Source organism: Bemisia tabaci, chromosome 6 (genome assembly GCF_918797505.1).
Source record: "Bemisia tabaci chromosome 6, PGI_BMITA_v3".
Taxonomy (NCBI): Eukaryota; Metazoa; Arthropoda; class Insecta; order Hemiptera; family Aleyrodidae; genus Bemisia; species Bemisia tabaci.
Window position 1 is genome coordinate 12,222,503 of NC_092798.1, and position 20,561 is coordinate 12,243,063.

General features: G+C 35.4%; 1 protein-coding gene across 1 annotated transcript; it reads right to left on the reverse strand.

Moving 5' to 3' along the window:
• Positions 1 to 99: 99 nt before the first annotated feature.
• Tnks (tankyrase) lies at positions 100 to 20,537 on the reverse strand. The gene is made up of 20 exons (XM_019057754.2): positions 20,114 to 20,537; positions 18,703 to 18,927; positions 17,889 to 18,039; positions 17,286 to 17,438; positions 15,901 to 16,154; positions 14,699 to 14,820; positions 13,990 to 14,191; positions 13,621 to 13,761; positions 12,677 to 12,803; positions 11,258 to 11,356; positions 10,407 to 10,572; positions 9,604 to 9,823; positions 8,690 to 8,922; positions 7,562 to 7,881; positions 6,466 to 6,626; positions 5,234 to 5,397; positions 3,747 to 3,930; positions 3,015 to 3,123; positions 2,315 to 2,471; positions 100 to 303 (listed from the first exon to the last, which is right to left on the reverse strand). The coding sequence occupies exons 1-20, from the start codon at positions 20,307 to 20,309 to the stop codon at positions 241 to 243; spliced, it is 3,447 nt and encodes a 1,148-aa protein (XP_018913299.1). The 5' UTR covers positions 20,310 to 20,537; the 3' UTR covers positions 100 to 240.
• Between the last annotated feature and the right edge of the window lie 24 nt (positions 20,538 to 20,561).

Consider the following 20,561-nt stretch of genomic DNA (forward strand, 5'->3'; position numbering starts at 1 on the left):
TTTCTCGAGTGACCTTGGTTTGATTTCTTCAAGAAGCTGCTGCCTTTTTCCAAAACTTGGGATAAAGGATAGGGATAATCGAATAAGAAGATCAAAGAGTTAATAATAATAATTATATTCATAATATATAATAAATAACTTAAAAAAGAAAACGAACAATGAATGATGAAAAAGAAACACAATGAAAATATGATAACGCAGAAGTTGGTTGTAGGAATGTCTAAGACCCGATGTTCCACATCACACATCAGTGGGTACCTTCGGTTTGACTATTTGATATGTTATCAGGTATTCCGGATAGGCCTGCAAAAAAACGAAGAAATATATCATATCGAGGCGGTGAAATCAATCTGTATGTTAGGCAAATGACTGGAGATTGGTTTCTCACTTATTAACTTTCTCTTATGATACCTCCGATCTTCTCAGAAAAAAACTAAAGCACAGAAAAATTCTTCCTTTGTAAAATAAAATGAAATTAGTTTAGTGCTCGATTTGACTTGTGTAAACTCTGGCTATTTCTTTAAGCAGGAAACGCGAATGAATGTAGACAAAAACTGTTATTTTCCAACTTATGAGTTGAATTTGGAAAGTTTTAATGCGCCCATTGAATTCAGAATAAAGTATCTCAGATGCTGAAGGTCTATTTCTCATGGACGAGCTGAAATAATCAATTTAAAATTAAAAGCATCATTCATTAAAACATACTAAAGAAACTGACCATATGATCGCGCAACATTCTTGTAACAATGAAAAACAATTTGGGTACACTTAGTCTACACCCCGAGCAGCCAATCAGAAAAAATACGAATAAAAAAGCCCATATCACTAATATAATAAAACCAGAGCTTGAGAAATAAAATCAGAGACAAAATAACAATGATCAGAATGAGCAGAGCGATGATCAGTATGCTACCCATCGTGATTTTCTTAACACTTAAAACATTTGTGTGCCGAGGCTTTTCTATCTCACAGCAGTATTTTTAGGGAATGAGCATGAAACCACCCAGAGTAGAGAGATAAAATTTATTCTGATCATCGATCGATGATGATTAAAACCGTCCCAATTTCAAAAATGATGCAGTAGAGCTGAGGCTAAATGAGAGATGCTATCTGGCTTAATCTTGATAGTAAAAGCAGAGGCGCCCTTTTTCAGAAAAAATTCATCTACATATTTCACATTGTTGGGAAGATTCAGGATTAAAAAAAAAGAACACTAAATTAGTGGAAACAAGCTTGAGATAAAGTAAAAGACAAGAAGACCATGAAGAAAGAAGGTTAAAATAGACTTCAGCAATAGGACCTAAGAAAACTTTTTTTGGTCACAGTTGTAGATCACTAATTGATTGCTATGTAGAAAATAATAAGTTGAATCGTTGAGTATTGGATCTGAGGCCCTAGAAGAGCATAGGAAAAGAAACATTTCTATTTTCCATGCAAGCAGGCTTTAAATGAAATCTCAACCTCTTTGCTACTTGATTGATTACTTATGTAGTGGTACAAGTTCTTGAATCTCCCACCAGCAGACAAGAGAAAGACAATCCATAAATTTGGTAACTTTAGATTAATAATTTTTTGATACCTCCATACTTTCTATACAGTAAAAGCTTGATTTATCAAACACTTGATTGAAGGCGTTTACCGGATTTTTTTCAAGGTCCCTACCGTATTCCCGCCACAATAATATTAAAGTCCTCGTAATGAGCTGGAATTTTTTGCAGTCTGGTTGAAAGATTTCCCCTTTAACTAGCAAGATTTTGAAAAAATTGCCCCTCTAAAATACATGAAACACTTCGTCACATCACTATCTAGCAATCGGAAACTCAATGGTCTAATTGCCTTCTCATAGCAGCAGCGACCGTTTTTTTTTAATTACTTGCCATCATCAATGATTATTGAATGCTTTGTGGAAAGGGCAAACATAAACACTACCACCTTGAATAAAAATAAGAAGAGAGAGGGAACAAAGAGGAATAATCATCGCTAATTGCGATTCGAGATGCATGCATTGACATGATAAGTTGCGAGTCAGCAAAAGAACGCTAACAAATATGGCAAAAAATGCTGTGTACTATTAGTTTATATATTGACGGCGGAATAACATATCTCATTTGCGATATCTGAGAATCTCCTGTAAGTTTGATATGAGTTCATTATTTACGAATCTTAAGTCATTTCATGACCCACCAAATACGAGAAATTTCAATTGGTCTAATAAAAATACTGTGGTTGAGTTTCTGTTTATATTAGAACCATCAAACAGCAACCATTGTCTATCGCCACTAAACCTATTTATAGAGAAGATTAAATAACGTACTTGTTCTCCTCGGTAGATAACATACTCTGGAAAACTAAGTCCACCGTAGGAGGGGCGACCCATCACAGAATGGTGGCCAGGAGGGGCATGAGCCATCTTCATGGCGCTAAACTGCATGAAAGACTTTCCGAGTGTTACGCGACACAACAATAAGTTCCTGGAAAGAAATGGTGACGGCGTATATGAACAAGGAAGATAACATTGGAAGACAATAAGGACAATATAAGGTCTCGGAAGGTTAAACTCTTTCACTGATTTTTATAGAGAGATTTAAAGTGGTCAAGTCGATGGGAATCATTTGGATGATGAAAATTCATTTTCTGGGACGCACTCAATTTTCTTAAAACTTTTCACTAACTTCTTCAAACGGACCAGTTGATTTTATCTCTTGATATGTGTGGCTTTTAAAATAATAACAATTCAACCGGGGTAAAGTCAATTTGAGGATCACAGACTTGTCCCAAAAAAATTAGCCGAGTGTCTCAGAAATTATGAAGATTCCCCAGTAGATTCAGAGCTTCAAATCCGCTGAGATTTTAAGCTTTCTCCCAGAAGATTTTTGAGGAATTAGGGAACCCTAAATTATTGACCTTACTTTTGAACCATTTTATCAGATCTAAAATACCCATTGAAGGGGAGGATGGGCACCCAACTGTGTGGTACAGAGAATAAAATAACAAGAACGAAGAAATATATTTACCTATGACAAATGTAACATGATCTATTTTTATGCATTGGGCATCCAGTCCCACCGCAAATACCATAAACATACTGATTACTTTTCGAGGAATGTTCAGCAAAATAGATACCTGAGAGAAGAAAAATAATTTTTGTTAATAAATGGAGAAAGAACAGAGTAAAATAAATTTGTTTTCCACCTTTACGAGTCACAAAATTATTCCTGAGAAAACCTTGATATTTGCAGGCACGATCTTTTCGGGGATCTTAAAATCTCAACGAAAACAATTAAACTGGAATAACGCATTCTGTGCGTAAATAAAAGTGAAACAAGTCGAAATAAGTCAAATATACAATCACATGAACATTTTCTTTAAAATAAACTTGGTTAACATTCCTTTTCATTACTAAGAAAACTTGAATAATTTTTAAGTTATAAACTTATTTTCAGCTTTTGTCAAGAAAATGTTCACAGAATACTGTAGGATAAATAAGCAAAATAAAAATTCATCAAAATGTGTCACACCAAAAAATACAGAACCATTGAACACAAGGGTTTGTATAAGATAAAGCCCTCCAGGCCCTGCTGAATATTAAAAGACGAGCAATTAAAGAATACAAACAGGCAATGAGAAAGGAAAGAATTTAAAATCAATTTCATTCCACCAACGTTTGATTTTGAACCACGACGGAACATTCTTATTAAAGAATAGAGTTATAGAAAAACAATGAATCGTAATGACAAAAAAATTACCTGCACCAAACATGCCACCAATATAGGCATGCCGTTCATCGAATCCTTTCTGAACAATAGCGTTGATGAAAGACGATCCATGGAAAAGCATACGTTCGTTCGCTTGGTGATTGTTTTCTTCGCTCACCTCTTCTCTTCTGTGGCAGTATCTTTCCCAGAGTTTCCGGTTTTGCACTTTTTGGATCTGAGAAAAAATAATGGAAATATTTATCATTGAAACTCGTTCCTTGAAAATTCTAACCCAAAAGAAAGGTAGGTGATAAAAAGTAAAAGTTTGTTACTTCCCAAACAGAGGAATAAAACTACATTTCAAAATAGAAAAATAAATTGGTGAAGTTACGTGTAAATAACATTCCAGTGGATTTAACAATGGGTCAGCAGCAGCATTTTTTTAAATCCATTTTCTGAGAGAATTAAGCAAACTAAGCTTCTGGGAATTTTTCAGATTTTTCTTTTTAACTCTAAATGGCAATGAAATCCTGTTTTGAAAATGCTAAGGATGGAACTTGTTCGGAGCTATATTTTTGGCAGGCTCTGATGACATAGCCAGGTAGGGAAAAAGGCGTTTGGTGATTAGCTACACTCAGCTTGAGGCATTGCTTTGCTACACTAACTCAACTGTCAGCTCCTGAATGGTCAAATTTTGATTAACTTTTTCTTTCTTTAGAAATGTTGATAGATAATAAATTGTCATGAGGTCATCACACACCTTATATTCGCAGTAAATTATCTACTCTCTATTATTACGTGAGACAGATGCGCTAATTTAATAGTTTCAAACTGCTTAAATGGCATACTATGCACAAGTCTATCCATTTCTTAGAAACAATATGGCCCATTGGGGCAATGCCAAAGGGGCGTTAGATGTGTTCAAATAGCTGAAAAAATAGTACAATGCATGATGGGCGCAAATCGTAGAAAGTTTCGCAGAGAACATTTCAAGAATTTAGCATTGTTATCCCTACTAAGTTTGCATATGCAAGAAAGCATTAAATATTTAAAATAAAATGTAAATAACTTCATGCATTTCTCGAAAATTCACATTTACAAAACCATGGACAAAAATAATATCCAGCATGAAAAGAGAAACAAAGATCTATGTAGTTAAATGGGATCCATATATATCCATACATAATAGGTGGGAAGCTGTACAACAAATTAACAGTCAACATTAAGCAATCTATAAACTAATGATACATAGCTGTTGTTACACCGTCAAGGAGTATCTAGAATCCAGGTTGTCAACAATTTGAAAACCTTTTCCTTAAATGTGAGCTACATTTTTGCAAAGTTACAAGACCTGTACCATGGCCTTTTGGTCAAGTATTAATTGATAAATAAAATCAAATAAATAGAAATAAAATGATTTTTTGACCTTTTCAATGAACTTTTTGGTTTCCCAGGAAATTTAACAAAAGAAAAATTATACTACAAACATGCAAAAATTTCTTACCACTGTCCCATTGGATTCGACAAGTTTTACTTACCCGAATAATATTATAGGAGCAGAAAACACCACCGGAGTGACCATTGTCCCTGTGCTGTCGGATTGTTGTTTGCATTTCTTCTTCTACGGCTATAAATTCTTTGTCATCGGGTAACAGATCAACGAGTAAGGTAGTTTGATTTGGGCTGAGTCCTTGTGGAATACCTATAACAGAGCATAAATATATAACCAGATGTAGAGAGTATGATGGCAGAATTTCACTTTTTGGCAAATTGAAGTTTTGTGCGAATTTCAGTTGTGCATTTTGATGTCTGAAAAGCAAATAGGATTTGGTTAAGGGTTCATTACAGAGCAAATCTTTCTCTAAAAAATGAGCTTTAGAACTTTAACTTTGAGGAACGTTTCAATTGAGATACGGTAATTTTACTAAGACCACATCCGCTGTTTTCAGCGGACTTTCGTCATGGTTTCGCGCGGTTTTCATGGAGAACTTTTTCTTAGGTATAAACGAAACTACGATGCTAATGTAGAAGAGGTAGAGCAATCAAAATGAATCAAAATACCGGTTGTGTTAAGTTTGTAAATGATCTATCGAAAGAAATGAAAATTTGGTAACTTTTCAATAAAAAAAGAAGAAACTTCTTACACTATCAATCTGGTAAAATAAGAAAAAAATTGAAAAAGGTGTCATTTCTCAAAAAATTGTTAGTAACAGATCTTCCTCACTTTCATTACTATTCAAATGTGCTGATTATACAGGATCCTTACGGAGATTAATGAGCTTCAGCAAAGAATTTGGAATTCTAACATCCGCTGTGTTGTATAAAACACGGTTTGTCATTAATATTTTGAAATATAATTATACTGCAAGTCGGAAACTTAGTATCAACACTCTTGAAGTGGCGGAAGTTGATGTCTGCTGTTTATACAGATGTGATTTTACATAACAGCTGCTTTGTGTAACTTTCGGACTGTGCTGTGTATGCTAAGAATCTCTCTGTCTCTTTTTTTCACAATCATTGGTTGAGTTTTAGGACCGTTCAGAAAAAATGGAAGATACCGATTTCAGTCAAATTAACACATATATTCAAGTGAAGCAGGAAAGAAAATGCTCTTATAAAAATTGATAAAAATACTTGTAGATAAACCCTGTAAAATGCAAACGTAAGTTCATAGATGACACTAAATTCCAAAGCTTGATTATTGAGATTTATCTAGGAATATGAATTTTTTTTAAGAGCAACAAGTTATGATAAGATTAGTAATCATTACCTTGAGAGGAGTGCAATTTCTCTATGCCTTTTAGGAGCTTAAACCTGTAACCATATGCAGAGACTCCGACTTGTTTCAGATCGTCGTGAGTCATTTCCATTAGGATATCAACTGTGATCTGTTCTCGTTCAAACAGTTCCAATAAATGCTCTAAGCCAAGACTAGAAAGGAAAAGACAATTTATCATCACTTCAGTGATACATACAGATAACAGGGTTTCAATGACCTAGCATTTGTCGAGAAAAGCCGTGCAGCTAGTTCAAGATATCTAATAAATGGTGAGTATAAAAAAGGAAATACCTTTAAATGAACCTAAAAGAAATTAGAATAACAACTTAGTCTGGGGAAAGGCTGCATTAAAATATCACCGATAAAAAAAATGGAGAAAATCCAGGATGTTTCGAAATAATTAGTCTCATTTTCAACCAGAAAAAAGCCGGAAAAATGAGTTGTTGCTTTGCTGACATTGCGGATAGCGACAGCCCAACAATCACAGCGCTATTTACTTATTCCTGGTTGAAAACAAGATTATAATTATTTTGAAATGTCACAAATTTTTCCATTTTTTTCATCTTTTGTATTTTATTGCAGCATTTCTCCAAATTAAGTTTTTACTTTACTATATTTTTTGGTTGATAAAGTTGTTCTCCATTCTGAACAAAAACGTTGACCATTTTTTTGAATGGATCAAAATTTTAGATGACTTAGAAGTGGCCTCTGAACAAAGAATGAATTAGAGCATTGCGCAACATGTTTTCTAATCAAAGTTTCACAAGAAAGACGAATCATTAAGATATTAATTCCTAAACAAGATATAAGTGCTTGCAATCAACAATGGTTGATGGTAAGAATACAAATGACATCATTTGTATCATTAAATTTCCATTTGATCTGAGGTAAAAAAACTTGTTAATAACTCATTCAGGAGTTGATTTTCAAACTTACTGTTGTGTGTTACGCTTTCAAATGTTAACTTTTAAGGAGGAACAAAGTGACATTTATTTCTGATGTGGATCTTATCTAGTGACCCATTAAGTCTTCAATTTGTAATTGGGAATTTAGAGATTTCAATTTAAATTAGACTCAAATAACATACCTAGTTAAGAAACTTGATATCGAAGAAATGGGAGGAACACATTTGGCATCGCCTTCGTTTTGAGATTCAACCGCGCAACATCCATCGCCTCTCGGAACAAGACTCATATCTGGCGTGGATAGAGTGACTGAAGCGCCGGACGGCATGACGACAGTCTCCATACGTGATGTCGAGGTCGACTCGCAGGACTGCAGGACTGGTGTTGAGGAATACGTAGCCATGGCGTCTTGGAGCAGACTTCGCACATCCTCTGCACTAGCCAAGTCAAGGGGGCTCTGCCCTTCTTGATTTTTTAGGAACGGATCAGCGCCATGAGCCAGCTAAAAAAGAACAGAGCATCTGGAATAAGTACTTGCAAACTACATCGCAACTCTTGCAAATAGGATATTCTAATGAGAGCGTTCTGAACAAAAAATGAAAAGGCCCTCCGTCCTATAATCACAGAATTCTAAAGTGTCAGAATTAATGTAATTGAAAATTTATCTATGAGGCACGAACGCCAGATTGGGAAGAAACAATTGGCATTTTGGAGGTATCTGCACCTCCGCCTATGATTGTAACATATCTATTGAAAAAATAGATATTGTGAATTGCTGTGGAAGAAAATGTTCATTAACAATATATATTCTTTTTTTTTTTTTTTTTTTTTTTTTTTTTTTTTTTTTTTTGGCATGAAATTTCTGCAAAACAATTTGGAGAAAGCATATAAAACGACTTGAAAATTTGAGTTGGAACAATGCCTGAGCGTCCTTCAAAAAAGTACGCCATCATGGAAAATCAGAAAATATCTCAGAGGTGGCCAGTTTAAAAAACAGGTTAGTTTGAGAGCCAGACGATATTTTGTGACACAATCAAGACACAAGTATTGACCACTTAAAACTGCACTGAAACGGAAAATGGTTATATGCTATGCAACAGCACTCGTAAAAAAGTGGCAGATGACCATTTTTCAAGTCAGTGTATGTAAGGCTATCGATTTGAGTGGTCAAAACTTGTGTCACAAGTTTGTCACTAAATATCGTCGGGCTCTCGGACTAGATGGAATTAGCCGTGACCTTCATTATTACGGACTGTGAACTTATAAATACTTTTCTAAAATATTAATTATTCTATTAGAAAAAAATTTACCAATAAAGCGCTGAGTTGTGTTCGACCTTTCTGAGCTGCTTCATGCAAAGGTGTGAAACCCCACTTATCTGTAGCGTTTACCACTGTGTTGTGTTTGATCAACAGAGCGGCAATATCCAAGTGACCATAGGAAGAGGCATTGTGCAAAGGTATGAGCCCACCCTTGTCTTGGGCATTCACATCTGCTCCATGCTCCAGCAAAAACTCTGCCACTTCCAAATTGTTGTAACCAGCTGAAAATAAAAAAGAATAGTTTCAATTCAGCTCACAATCTGACATGCATTTTGTGGTGGAGCAAAGAATACAATAAAAAGCTTAGAAAGCAATTTGATAGAATAAATATTGAAATGAAAACAGCAAAGTACTCAATTATTTCGACACTAGTTCTCATGTTCAATAAAATGTGTTGTTTTCATTTAAAATTGTCGATACTTTGAGGATGGGCCTTCCTTCCTTCGTCCCTCTAAGAAGTACGGCCATTGTGGCTCTCTAAAGATATTCCACCTCAATACCGGAAACAACGGTTCCAACCGGAACATTTTGACTTAAAAATTTTAAAAATCACAACAGATAAAACATTACTTTTGCTCATCCCAGTATATTTGTCACCTACATAGGTATATCTAAAAAATGCAAAAACATCAGTTGGCAAGCATTGTACTGTAGAATGTGGCATAGTTGCTAACTCTACTCTGCCAAAATTGTCAGGTTAGGCATTATTGTTCCATAGCAATCTGTACTCTATTAGAAATATTTTTCAAAAAAAGTGACATTGCTTCTACACTTGAGGAAAAGAACTTTCAGGACTGGACAAGCCTGCTTTGATGAGTTTCAAGCTAGTCCAGCTAAACGCCTTTTTTGTTTCTCTAATGACTTGCTTGCATACAAATGCATTATATATGCAACCATCATACCGGCTAGATGTAAAGGCGTTGAATTTCTCCCCTGAGTGTCACGACAGTTGATGTTCTCGCCAGTCAACAGCCGTTGAACCCGAGCCAGGTTTCCTTTCTTTGCTGCATCCAACAGAGCAGCGTTACCTCGCAATAGGTCTGCAACTTCATGATCGTCTTCTCGCACTAAATCAAGCGGAGTTGCACCATCCCGGTTCTTCTTGCTTGCATCTGCTCCATGCTGAACACAAAAAAAACCAAAGAAGGATGAGAAGTGAAATTATGAAATACTAGGAAACAAATTTCTTGGTATCAAATTTACTTTAATAAAGATAACAAATTGAGGTGCAAAGGATTAAAATGTAAAAAAGAAGGTCTAAAATTCATATGAAAATTGAAGTATTCATTTCCAAAAGATGCCAACTTAGAGAAATTTGTTTTTCAGAAAACAAGAAAAACTATACTGGAAGCAAGAAAGAATTACTTTGCGGTCAAAAACTCAAATTTAGATAAAAATTGGACTGTGCACTTTTCTGAAAAAACGCTTAAATTCTTATTTTAATATTTTTATGAAGACTTTAGATAATCAAAACAACTGACTTTCACTAAAGCGGGAGGCTGGCACCTAAAAGAGCATTTTGCAGTGTTGAATGAGAATGTCTATTTTGTAATAAAATTGATCAATTTACATTGACTATAAAATATTAGTGCTTGAGACTGCTTGAAAAAAAATTAACATCAATTTAACATCCAGGAGTAGTAAGATATGAGATACACTTCTTGATAACAGTTGAGCCACCTACAAAAAGAGTCAAATGAATTACCTGCAATAACAAGCGAACAATGTCATATTTCCCTTTTGCAGCTGCTTCATGTAAAGGCGTGAATTTCCAAAGATCTGCAACGTTCACATTTGCACCATGTTTCACCAACATTTCAGTTACTTCATAGTGTCCATACGAACAGGCATTGTGTAGTGGTACAAGTCCACTGTAAAATCAGATAGCAAATCAATATCGATGCAATTAAAGCAGGAGGAACTAGACAAAAAGTCTCTTTAAACTGAAAAAGGTCATAAATCTAAACCGAAGAGCCTAAATTTTGTAGGCACTTTTACGCAGAAATGCAAAAGCCATTGATAAGTCCAAACTGCACCACCAGCCAATCAGAGGTGCTAAGACAGACTTACGAGCAGTGAGGACTCACCCTTAGTATATTGAAGTACCGGTGGAAGGACAACAAAATTCGGGCCCAGGTCCAACTGCACCATCAACATAAGACAAGTTAAACTCGAGAATTTGATAAAATTTGAAACTTTTCTGTTCCATAAAATCAATTAATTTTTCCTCCTTTCCTTCGTAAACATGCATTAATTGCTAACTAAGCTACTTTTGTTCTGTGAAACAATTTCAAGAGCTCTCATAGTCCTTTAATGGATGCTCAGAAAATCTTTTGGAAAGAGAATCTAACCCTTTGAAATGGATACAATGCAACCAATTACAAACAATAAATTCTGCTATCTGAGCAGCAATTTCACCTACTTTCTTTATGATTCAGTTTTTAGCTTTGTTTTCTTCTGAGAGGGGAATAATTGTGAAGGCGGATTTAATCTAATTTTCTTTTAATTGAAATTTTGTGATATTTGTCCATTACGAAAAAAATGATTAAAAATTACCCTTTGTCTTTGGAATGAACATCAGCGCCATGGGCGAGCAGATATTCAACCACCGAAACTCGATTGTAGCCTGCTGCAAAATGTAATGGGGTTGAATGCCTGAAATGAGAGATTAAAGAATAAGCATAGCAACATTTTTATTCAAACAAAGCAAAACTATGAATACAGATGCAAATCCACACTCAGTTGTCTTCCAACCGCAATGAGAAGATTTCTTTTCTGCGTAGTAATTTTTTTATGACAGAATTAAAGATATCTTTCCATCAAACTAGGAAGAAAACTTGTGAGAAATTAAGATCTAGTTGTTTGCCTGACATAAAGTTTTATCTATGGCTGAAGCGCGAAATTATGTACCTCTGTTTGTGCCATTATAGACTTCCTGTCATACTTCAATTTTTCTTGAAAAAACCGGTAAAAGTATTTTTCTAAACATTTCCTTGATTTTTCTTCTTTGGCCGCAGAATGTTTTGTTTAAATTTCAAGTGATAAAACAGGCTTGTCTCTTTTTGAAAGAGTGAAATAGTAGCAGAGATTTTGAATCACTGCAATGGAGATATGTAGTTTTGCATTTTGGCTATTGATATATACGGGCAATTTAAAAGCCTAATTTGACTGACCTTAATTATGTTTTTTTGCAAGCATAAAGTTTTTAGTCACTGTTTATAATGTAAACTATAGCGTTTGTTCTTCACCTAAGATTTGTTTTTTAAAGTTTTTGATATGTTTAATGTGTCCTGCATGAAATTCAGGTCGGAAAACATGCGTTATAGTGCCACCTTTGCTTGCTAGAAGCCAGTCTCTATAAAAAAACTGTCAAACCCAATCATACAAATTTAAGACATTAGGGCCTTTCTCAACAATTGCCAAAATTCTATTGATTACCGAAGCAGATGAATTTTAAATCGTTAACTTATTAATATAAATTGTTGTTTACCTCCTGACTCATACCATAACAATGACCCTTCTTTTACTTGTACCACTTTACACTGAATAAATAAACAATTTCTTGTTTTGTCTAGTGATCCATTAAATGTTTTTCAGAGTTTGTTTCTTCCTGTTTTTACAATCTGTTGACTGACTTAAAAAAGTTCGAGGTAAAACATCCTCATTTCAAAATTACGATACATAGAAAAAAATTTTCAGGTTAGAGTCAGTGATGCCAGGCGTACGGATTTATCCGTGCCGCGCGGACATTCCCTATACCGACACGGACCGCGTACGGACAAAAACCTTATGGGAAAAACGCTTCCCTATCTTAAAATATCCGTACGCGTGACGTCACAGAATGACGCTCAGCCAATAGCAGCACGGAGAGCGGTAGAGCGTACGGATCTCACACACGGAGCACCCGGGAACACTGGTTAGAGTAGTCCTGCAAATGATAATGTAGTGCACAAAATAAGAATAATAAAAACTCACCTGCCATCCAGATCTCTGCAATTAACTATGTGAGGATAAGTTGATAATAATTTTTGAACTTGTTCTAGATCACCGGCTTTGGAAGCTTCTAGGATTTGACTTTCTAAATCAAGAACTGAGGGTGGTTCTGGAGCGAGGAAAAAAGAGAGAAAAAATTAGCCATCATCATAGTTTATAATCATACAGGGACCTGTCAAAATCTGTTCCTCCCATGAATATTCCACAAAAAAAGAAAAATATCGTTTGAATAAACGCACAAAAATCATACAATGATCATTAAAAATGCTTTAATGATCTTCATGACAGACGTGCTTAGAAATGAACAGTTTCTATGCTTAAGGTTTACAAAGGCATTTTCTCAGCAATCTTTTGACCATTTATGAAAAGAGCAGCTTCGTTGACAGGGGTAATACAATTTTCCATTGAGCTATTTGTGTAAAGTTAGATGAAAAATTCAGATTTTGGTATTTTGACAGAAAATTCTCTCCAGTGTCTTGAGGAATGATTTGCGAGCAGTTTCATTTATTTTTTTACCAACCAAATACTATTTCGACAATCTCCCCCCAAAATATAACAGATTAGATTTCTAAACAGCCTTTTCTCAAAACTACGTATGGAACTGGAAACTGCTATAACTCAAATTTGGTTTGACACTTTTGGGCTCTTTTTTCATCTTGAAATTATCTTAGAGCACTCCTTTTGACTCTGGTATCGAAGTATCAATTTTTTGTTTGGGGCGCCTTCTCTGATAGAAAACATGCAGGGAAATTAATAACATTTTCATTGGATAGTTGTAGAATAAAATATTCAAGAGAGGTTCCTAAGAGGGTTTTTTAAAATCACATAGATTCACTGAAATTTTTCTATTTGTATAGGTACAAAAAATGTAAAGTGAGAATGAAACATCATATTAAAGAAGAAATTGAAAGTTATGGAATAATTACCTTGCAAGATTTTTTGTGCACTTTCTTGAGCAACCGTCAGAGCAGTGTAGCCTTGTAATGAAACTATACTAGTATCCACATTGAATGAAAGAAGGATCTGACACCCTTGAACGTTATCTTCACGCGCACAGCGATGCAAAGCTGAAAGTTCAGAAAGTTCTCTAAATATTTTGCAGATTACAGAAAAATTAAAGCAGTTTATTTGTAGAGCCCAATGATGATTTAGATGCAATAGATGTTTAAAAAACCAAGAAAAAGTAATCAAAGAAAAAATTTGATAAAATCAATGCAATAAATTGGGTAGAATTTCATGCGTATTCACTAATCAAATCAAGAAGGAAAAAGATGACAGGTAAAATATAGGCTCACCAGTTTGTCCAAGAGCATCCAGTGCATTGACTTTGGCTCCTAACCTAAGCAGTGCCTCCATGATATCAAAATGAGACATATCAGCGGCGACATGGAGAGGAGTCAAGAAGTCCTTGTTCTTTTCATTTAACTGTGCACCTTTTCTGATTAACAATTCAACTACTTGCTTGCGTTTGGGATAGCAAGACATCACAGCACGATGCTGAAAAAGACAAGGATAAATTCAGTGGTGTCAGCGAAGTCAAAACGTTTGATACGGAGAATGTTCTGACTAAACTTAAACAACAATAAAATGTTGATGCACCAGACAAAAATTTGGTTGCAATACAAATCCATTGTGATTAACAAAGACATCATTCTGTTTTTGTGAAATTTGCAGAACATTAAAAAACTCTTAGAACGTTTGTAAACTTTACAGAACCTTTGAATAACTTGCAAAATGATAGTAAATTAAAGAAGGTCTTCTATCCTCACTACAGCTTGAATTTTACATGACACTTTTCAAATCATTACTATACGCTCTCTGACTCCTTAAACTTTTATGTTATGTCATGGTTCTTTCTGTCGTTCTACCAGGCCTATTTTCGTTTTTTTCCATTTTTCAGTCCCTACTAAGGGATATTTACTCAAAGCATCCCTTATTAGCATACACAGGATCATAATGAATGAAATATAATGATCATTTAAACTATCACGAGATTATACTTACAAGAGGTGTATTCCCCGTATAGGGGTGTTTAAAATTGACTAAATCTACGGAGATATATTTTTTCACTCTGGAGATGTCAGCTTGAAAGCAGGCGTCCAGCAGGCAGTGTCCTTTAAATTCAGCTGGAAAAAGAATTCAAAATGATTAGTAATGAAATAAGCGACTTGCGAAATTCTGAACATGGCTGGATGGGTAATTTTTCATAATCTGAGGAGAAAAAAAGAAATCAGTTTTGAATGATTATAAAAATCTGTGCTTTCAGCTCTTTAACTCAGTATTCAGAGCATCATTTTATTTTAACTGACTCAATACCCGATTATTAACAGTGCTCCATTTATCATTTCGAAATTACAATTTTTAAAGTTTTTGACAGCATACTGAGCAAAAATTTTGGATACAAATTAAACGGATGGGACAGCCACAATTTTTAACAATGCACATTGCATACAATACATCTAACTAGAGACTGGGTCACTTTCACACGTCTCAGAGTCAGATTTTGATGACTGAATCAAAACAGGAGTAGTAAACGATGAGAATTGTCCGAATAATAAGTTTCTATGATATTTGAGAAAATAGTGTCTCATAGTGCACGCTGCGCAGAGAGTGTCACGACACCTTTAGCACCGGGTGGCTCGGAAAATTTAATTTTATCATTCCTTGACTTTTTTAAGATAACGTAAGGGCACTTAATTGATGTGGTAAAAACCTTGGCACAATAATGCGATCAGCTGGCCCATTGCGGACCCAATTGTTACCTAGAACCTGGCTCCCAAAGAATTCCTTGACCGTTGAAGAAATTCCCTGACTTTCTCCTGATTTTTCCCAGTAGAGTTCCATTCCCTGACTTTTCCCGGTTTTCTTGTTCGCTAGCCACTCTGTCTGGGGTAGTGCACATAAGTAATAATTTTTTCTATCCTGGTATTGTCAGTAATGGACGTGGACAAACCAGTTCAGTTACACACATTAATCATTAAAAAATCCGAGGTGGAAGAAAAAGCTGTATACACTAACACAGTAGATAGCAGAAATTACTATTTTTTGAAGGGTACAACATCTATTAATATTAGACAAAGGACCTTGATATCAGCCGAAGAGGTATTGTTTTAGACAATCAAGAGGGCTCAACTATCAAAACGTAATTTTGTGACAAAGGCTGTTGACCCATTACCATGCTTTGATTAGAAAAATAAGTCCCTTACTTGATAGTTTTTCTTGAAGCTCTTTGGTGGGTGCAACGTCTATTGCAGATTTAGAGTGGCAGTTGAGAAGTGTTGGGTCGGCCCCTTCACTGAGAAGCAACGAGCAGACTTCAACACGAGACTTCGAGGCAGCTTCATGGAGGGGTGTGAATTGCCATAGATCCATAGCGTTGACGTTTGCTCCGTGCTTAATCAACATCTCGGTCACCTCAAAGTGGCCGTATGAACACGCATTGTGAAGAGGAACCAGACCACTGGAAGACACAATTGGAAAGGTTAGTCGATAAGAAAAGCATGTCACTCACTTTGCAGATTAATTTTAATATATTACTTGGTAGCAGAAAAATAATGACCAAAACTATTGCAAAAAAAATTAAGCCATAACTTTTGCCTAATCAAGAAAATTTTCAAAATAATTCCCACAAATATGAAGGTAGATCAAATACATCAAATACTTAAGATACATCAATACACGTATATGAATGAAAATTTTGAAAAATTGCACACTTAAAATGAGTTCTCCTTGATAGAGTGCGTTGTGGTTTCATCTATAAAAGATAAATAAAAATAATGTTCGTTTTTTTTTTTTTCTGACTTAGGGACTAAATCAGTACTAATGGACTATTTCAATTGATGCCTGGTAACACTCTCTTAAAAAATTTAGTGGGAGGAGAAATTATGGTGAACCACAATCATGACAAACGTTTTAATGATTTCCCCATCAACTTGCTCTTTAACTAGAGTGAATAAAGGGAAAATAGACAGACACACATACGAAAAAAGAAAAAAAATACAACAACAAAGTTAGAAAATCTTATTAGATAGGAAAAACGTAGCAATCAAGAGTAGATGAGAGAATTCAATGAAGAATAATGATAAATTTCATAAAAATTATGATTTATTTTATAGATTAGAGAAGAATTATTTGATAAATTAGCTGATTGCAACTGATAATTTTGGCTTGTATCTGAATCAGCGCTTACTTTTAAAATGGGCGGCATTTCATCTTTCAAAATCTTTTTTTTTTTTTTTTTTTTTTTTGTATTTTTGCACTCTTAAATAGTCCTCACAGTATTATCCAAGAAAGCAGCGGTAGTCCGCTTCTTGGAACGCAAGTGACAGACACATGAGAACACAAATGTAACGTAAAAAGAGCTTCAAAATGAAAAAACAAAAGAAGTTTAGAAAATTGGATTTCCGCCCTTAATAAAAGTACAGATTAATTTCAGAAAAACACCTTCAACCAGAGATACTATTGATGATAATTAGGTCTGAAAACTGGAAGGCCTAGCAGCAATTCTTCCTTGCGAAGTTAGTTTGTGAGGACTGTTTTTATTCCATTTCTTTCTATGGTTTAGTTTCTATAAAAGGTAAGAATTACTTACCCTTTATCTTTGGCATGGACATCCGCTCCATGCTGGAGAAGTAGTTGAACAACACGCCCGCGATTGTATCCAGCTGCTAGATGAAGAGGGGTCGACCGGCGACCGTCACTTGCATGACAGTTAACGTTCAGGGGATTCAGTAAACTGAGCAGTCTGTTAAAACAAAAACAATATATTAATAATAATAAAAATACAAACTCAATCAGAACATATTGAGCAATACGTTTGGCAAACAAGTCAATTTTGGGTAACCTTGTTGGGCACAATGCTGAATTTGTGGATCTAAAGATAGCAAGAAAGGGAGATGACTAAAGTTGCACATTAGCAAATAATAAGACTCTAAAAATAAAAGTTCCTATAATTGTGAGGATTTTAGAAGGGGATCTGTTTCTCCTATCACACAGGTAAAAACTCCGATTTTGAGTTCAAGTATTTTGATTTTTTGAGAATTTTTGCCTTGTGTTGCTGCCTATGAAAAAATGTTTGATCTGTGAGGTAGTCAAAGCTAGTCAAAGTTGTTACCATATCAAAGCTAAATGAAGAAATAGGATTGATTATACTTCACAGGCAACTAACAGACAGTTAAAGAGACGTAAAACCAACCTATCTTCTGCTCCAGATCGAGAAGCTTCCAGTAAGTCCTCTTTACGATACTCGCCACTTAATACAGCTCTTGTGCCTGCTTCAGCTAAATCTAACGCTGTTTTCCCTTCTGTGTTTCTAATACTTGTGTCTGCACCATGTTGTAGCAATGCTGGAAAAATATCACAATATATTAAAACTCAAGTCTTCACATTTACAGTTTACACTGATTTCTTCTTATCTTTTTTTCAAATGCTGATTAACACTACCATTACACAGTTGTGAAAATGATTTGTTGAGTCCATAAGAAATGTTAAAATATTGATCTCTTATATTTCCAACAAAATAGAAATAAGAGAACAGTGCCTATAAATTTACTGAGGGGTGCAGAAACCTTCAACAGTACAATTGGGACCACATGGAAAAATCGGATATCTGTGAAAAAGGAGAAGGCGTGCTTCTGTAAGCTTCAAAATTAAGTGTTCTTCAGAAAAATGCAAAATTTGTAAGTAAACAGAGTAAAAAAGAAAAAAACCCGACATTTTCAGGGACACTTTTAAGGAGCTTAGGCATTTTTATCAAGCCTACAAAATATTTTAAATTACTTTGTCTCATGCGCACCATTGATACAGCGAGCGACAGACACTTCGACAATATTCTGCATCCAAGGGTAAAATTCTTGGACTTAGGGTACAATCAAATGGAAAAAAAAGGTTGAAATAAAGTCTCATACTTTCAAGAGTTAGGAATAAACTAAAGAGTTGGAATTACACTTCTGAATGAAAAAATAACTAAATCTACATAGCCATGAGCGGACAAAAGCTATTGATCTTACCGATGCAAACTTCTACTTTTCCTTTGATGGCTGCTTCATGCAATGGAGTGTAATTCCAATTGTCTCGTGTATTAGCATTGGCTCCGCCTTCAAGAAGTACTCGAACTACATCTGCATGCCCGAATGAGCAGGCATTATGCAAAGGGTGGAGTCCTCCATCATCGCGTGCTTGGATTGATGCACCTGCAGCTATCAAGTATTCCACTACCTCACGACGGCCATAACCTGTGAATTGTAAATGAAAAATTCCCATTAAAACAATATTTTTTATCATTATCAGGACGTATTTCTGTCAAACGAAACTATGTGCATTATGATGTGAGCCCTGTCATGCACATATTCTTAAGGGTCTCAGGGCTCATGTCTTAATGCACATAGTTCCGTTTGATAGAAATACGTCCATCTATTTATCTATCTATCTATCCATCTAATAAGAATGTTTAGAGAGGTTCTTTTTCTTTAACTCTCCCAGCTACACATTTCCTCATGATTTCGACAAATAATACTGGCAGGTAATTGTTGATCTTTTTGATTAATACTACACAATGTTCATCCCATTGAAATCACTCTTTCTCATTCCAAAGAAAACTTCGTATTAGTGTGTGATGGGTAACCTTCAGGGTATGTAAAACTACACAAGCCATTTCTTCTTACAATGTGGTACAAAGTTTTAGTCAAATGCTACAGTAGGTAAGCCTTGGTATTGTAAAAACAGAGCTCTAAAATATCAAAATCAACATCCTTTCATTATAGGAGCAATTCACAATCCTTTGAATTTCTGTATTTCTGGAAGGTTGTTCACTAGTCAAGAAAATGTTTAGTTGAACTGATCAAGAACACTAAGTTCAAAACTGATCCACTGATTCTAACAAGACTGCTGATGGATCAAATAAAAAACTGTGGTTAAACCTATCAGTGTACTAAATAGAAAAAGGGAATGAGAAGAGATTGCCTATTTCACTGAACTTGCTTCTAGTACATACTGCCTAGTAAATTGATTCAACTTAGTGTCTCTTATTGAGAATCAAGCTTTGCATGTCCTCTATTGTGCGTGAATGTATTTCTAAGTGAAGCGTCTATAATGTTTGGAGGTTTCCTCGGACTGGCATCAACATTCTGAATTAGCGCTCTATAGGGTTTCAATGGTGAACCGTAGGCATGCACTGTATTATGAGTCAGCAGGAAACATAAAAGGAGTAATTCAGAGAGACAGGTATCCATAACTCTTGCTGTTGAGAAAAGATGCACACCTGGAAAACTGGACTCGGTATTGCTAGTGAGTACTAGCTCAGTGCATGACTACTATCGAAGCATTCTACTTCAGGTTCAAAGGGGGACATAGAATTTGCTTAAAATACTAAGGTGAAAAAGTCCTCCTTAACTTATTACTGATAAAGTCAAGTCAAGATACCTGCTGCGAAGTGGAGAGGGGTCGACTTGCGTCCAGCTGTGTCCCTCGCATTGACAGTCTGAGGGTTGACCAGCTTTTTCACTTTATTCAAATCTCCTGTTCTGCAAGCTTCGAACAACTCCCTGAGCGGATCCGAAATGGAGCTGGATGCAGGAGGCTCGCTGCAGGAAGTATAAACGGGTCTTCGATGGGTCATCTTGGGAAAAGTATTGCTTCATGTCACAGCACAGCTCACCAATTATACTGGGTCACAGATTTGGGAACGATCTCCGCACATTTTGTGGAGAGGAAGGAACTGCACGCACTCCGCGGTTCGTTTCAACTATTTGAGAACATTAAAGATGATTAAAATTTGCAAAACTATACCTAAATTTAAATGGACGATGGAGGATCCATAAGATCATAACAAACTGTGATGGGGAGAAAATCAGAGCTCACAGCGTTGCCA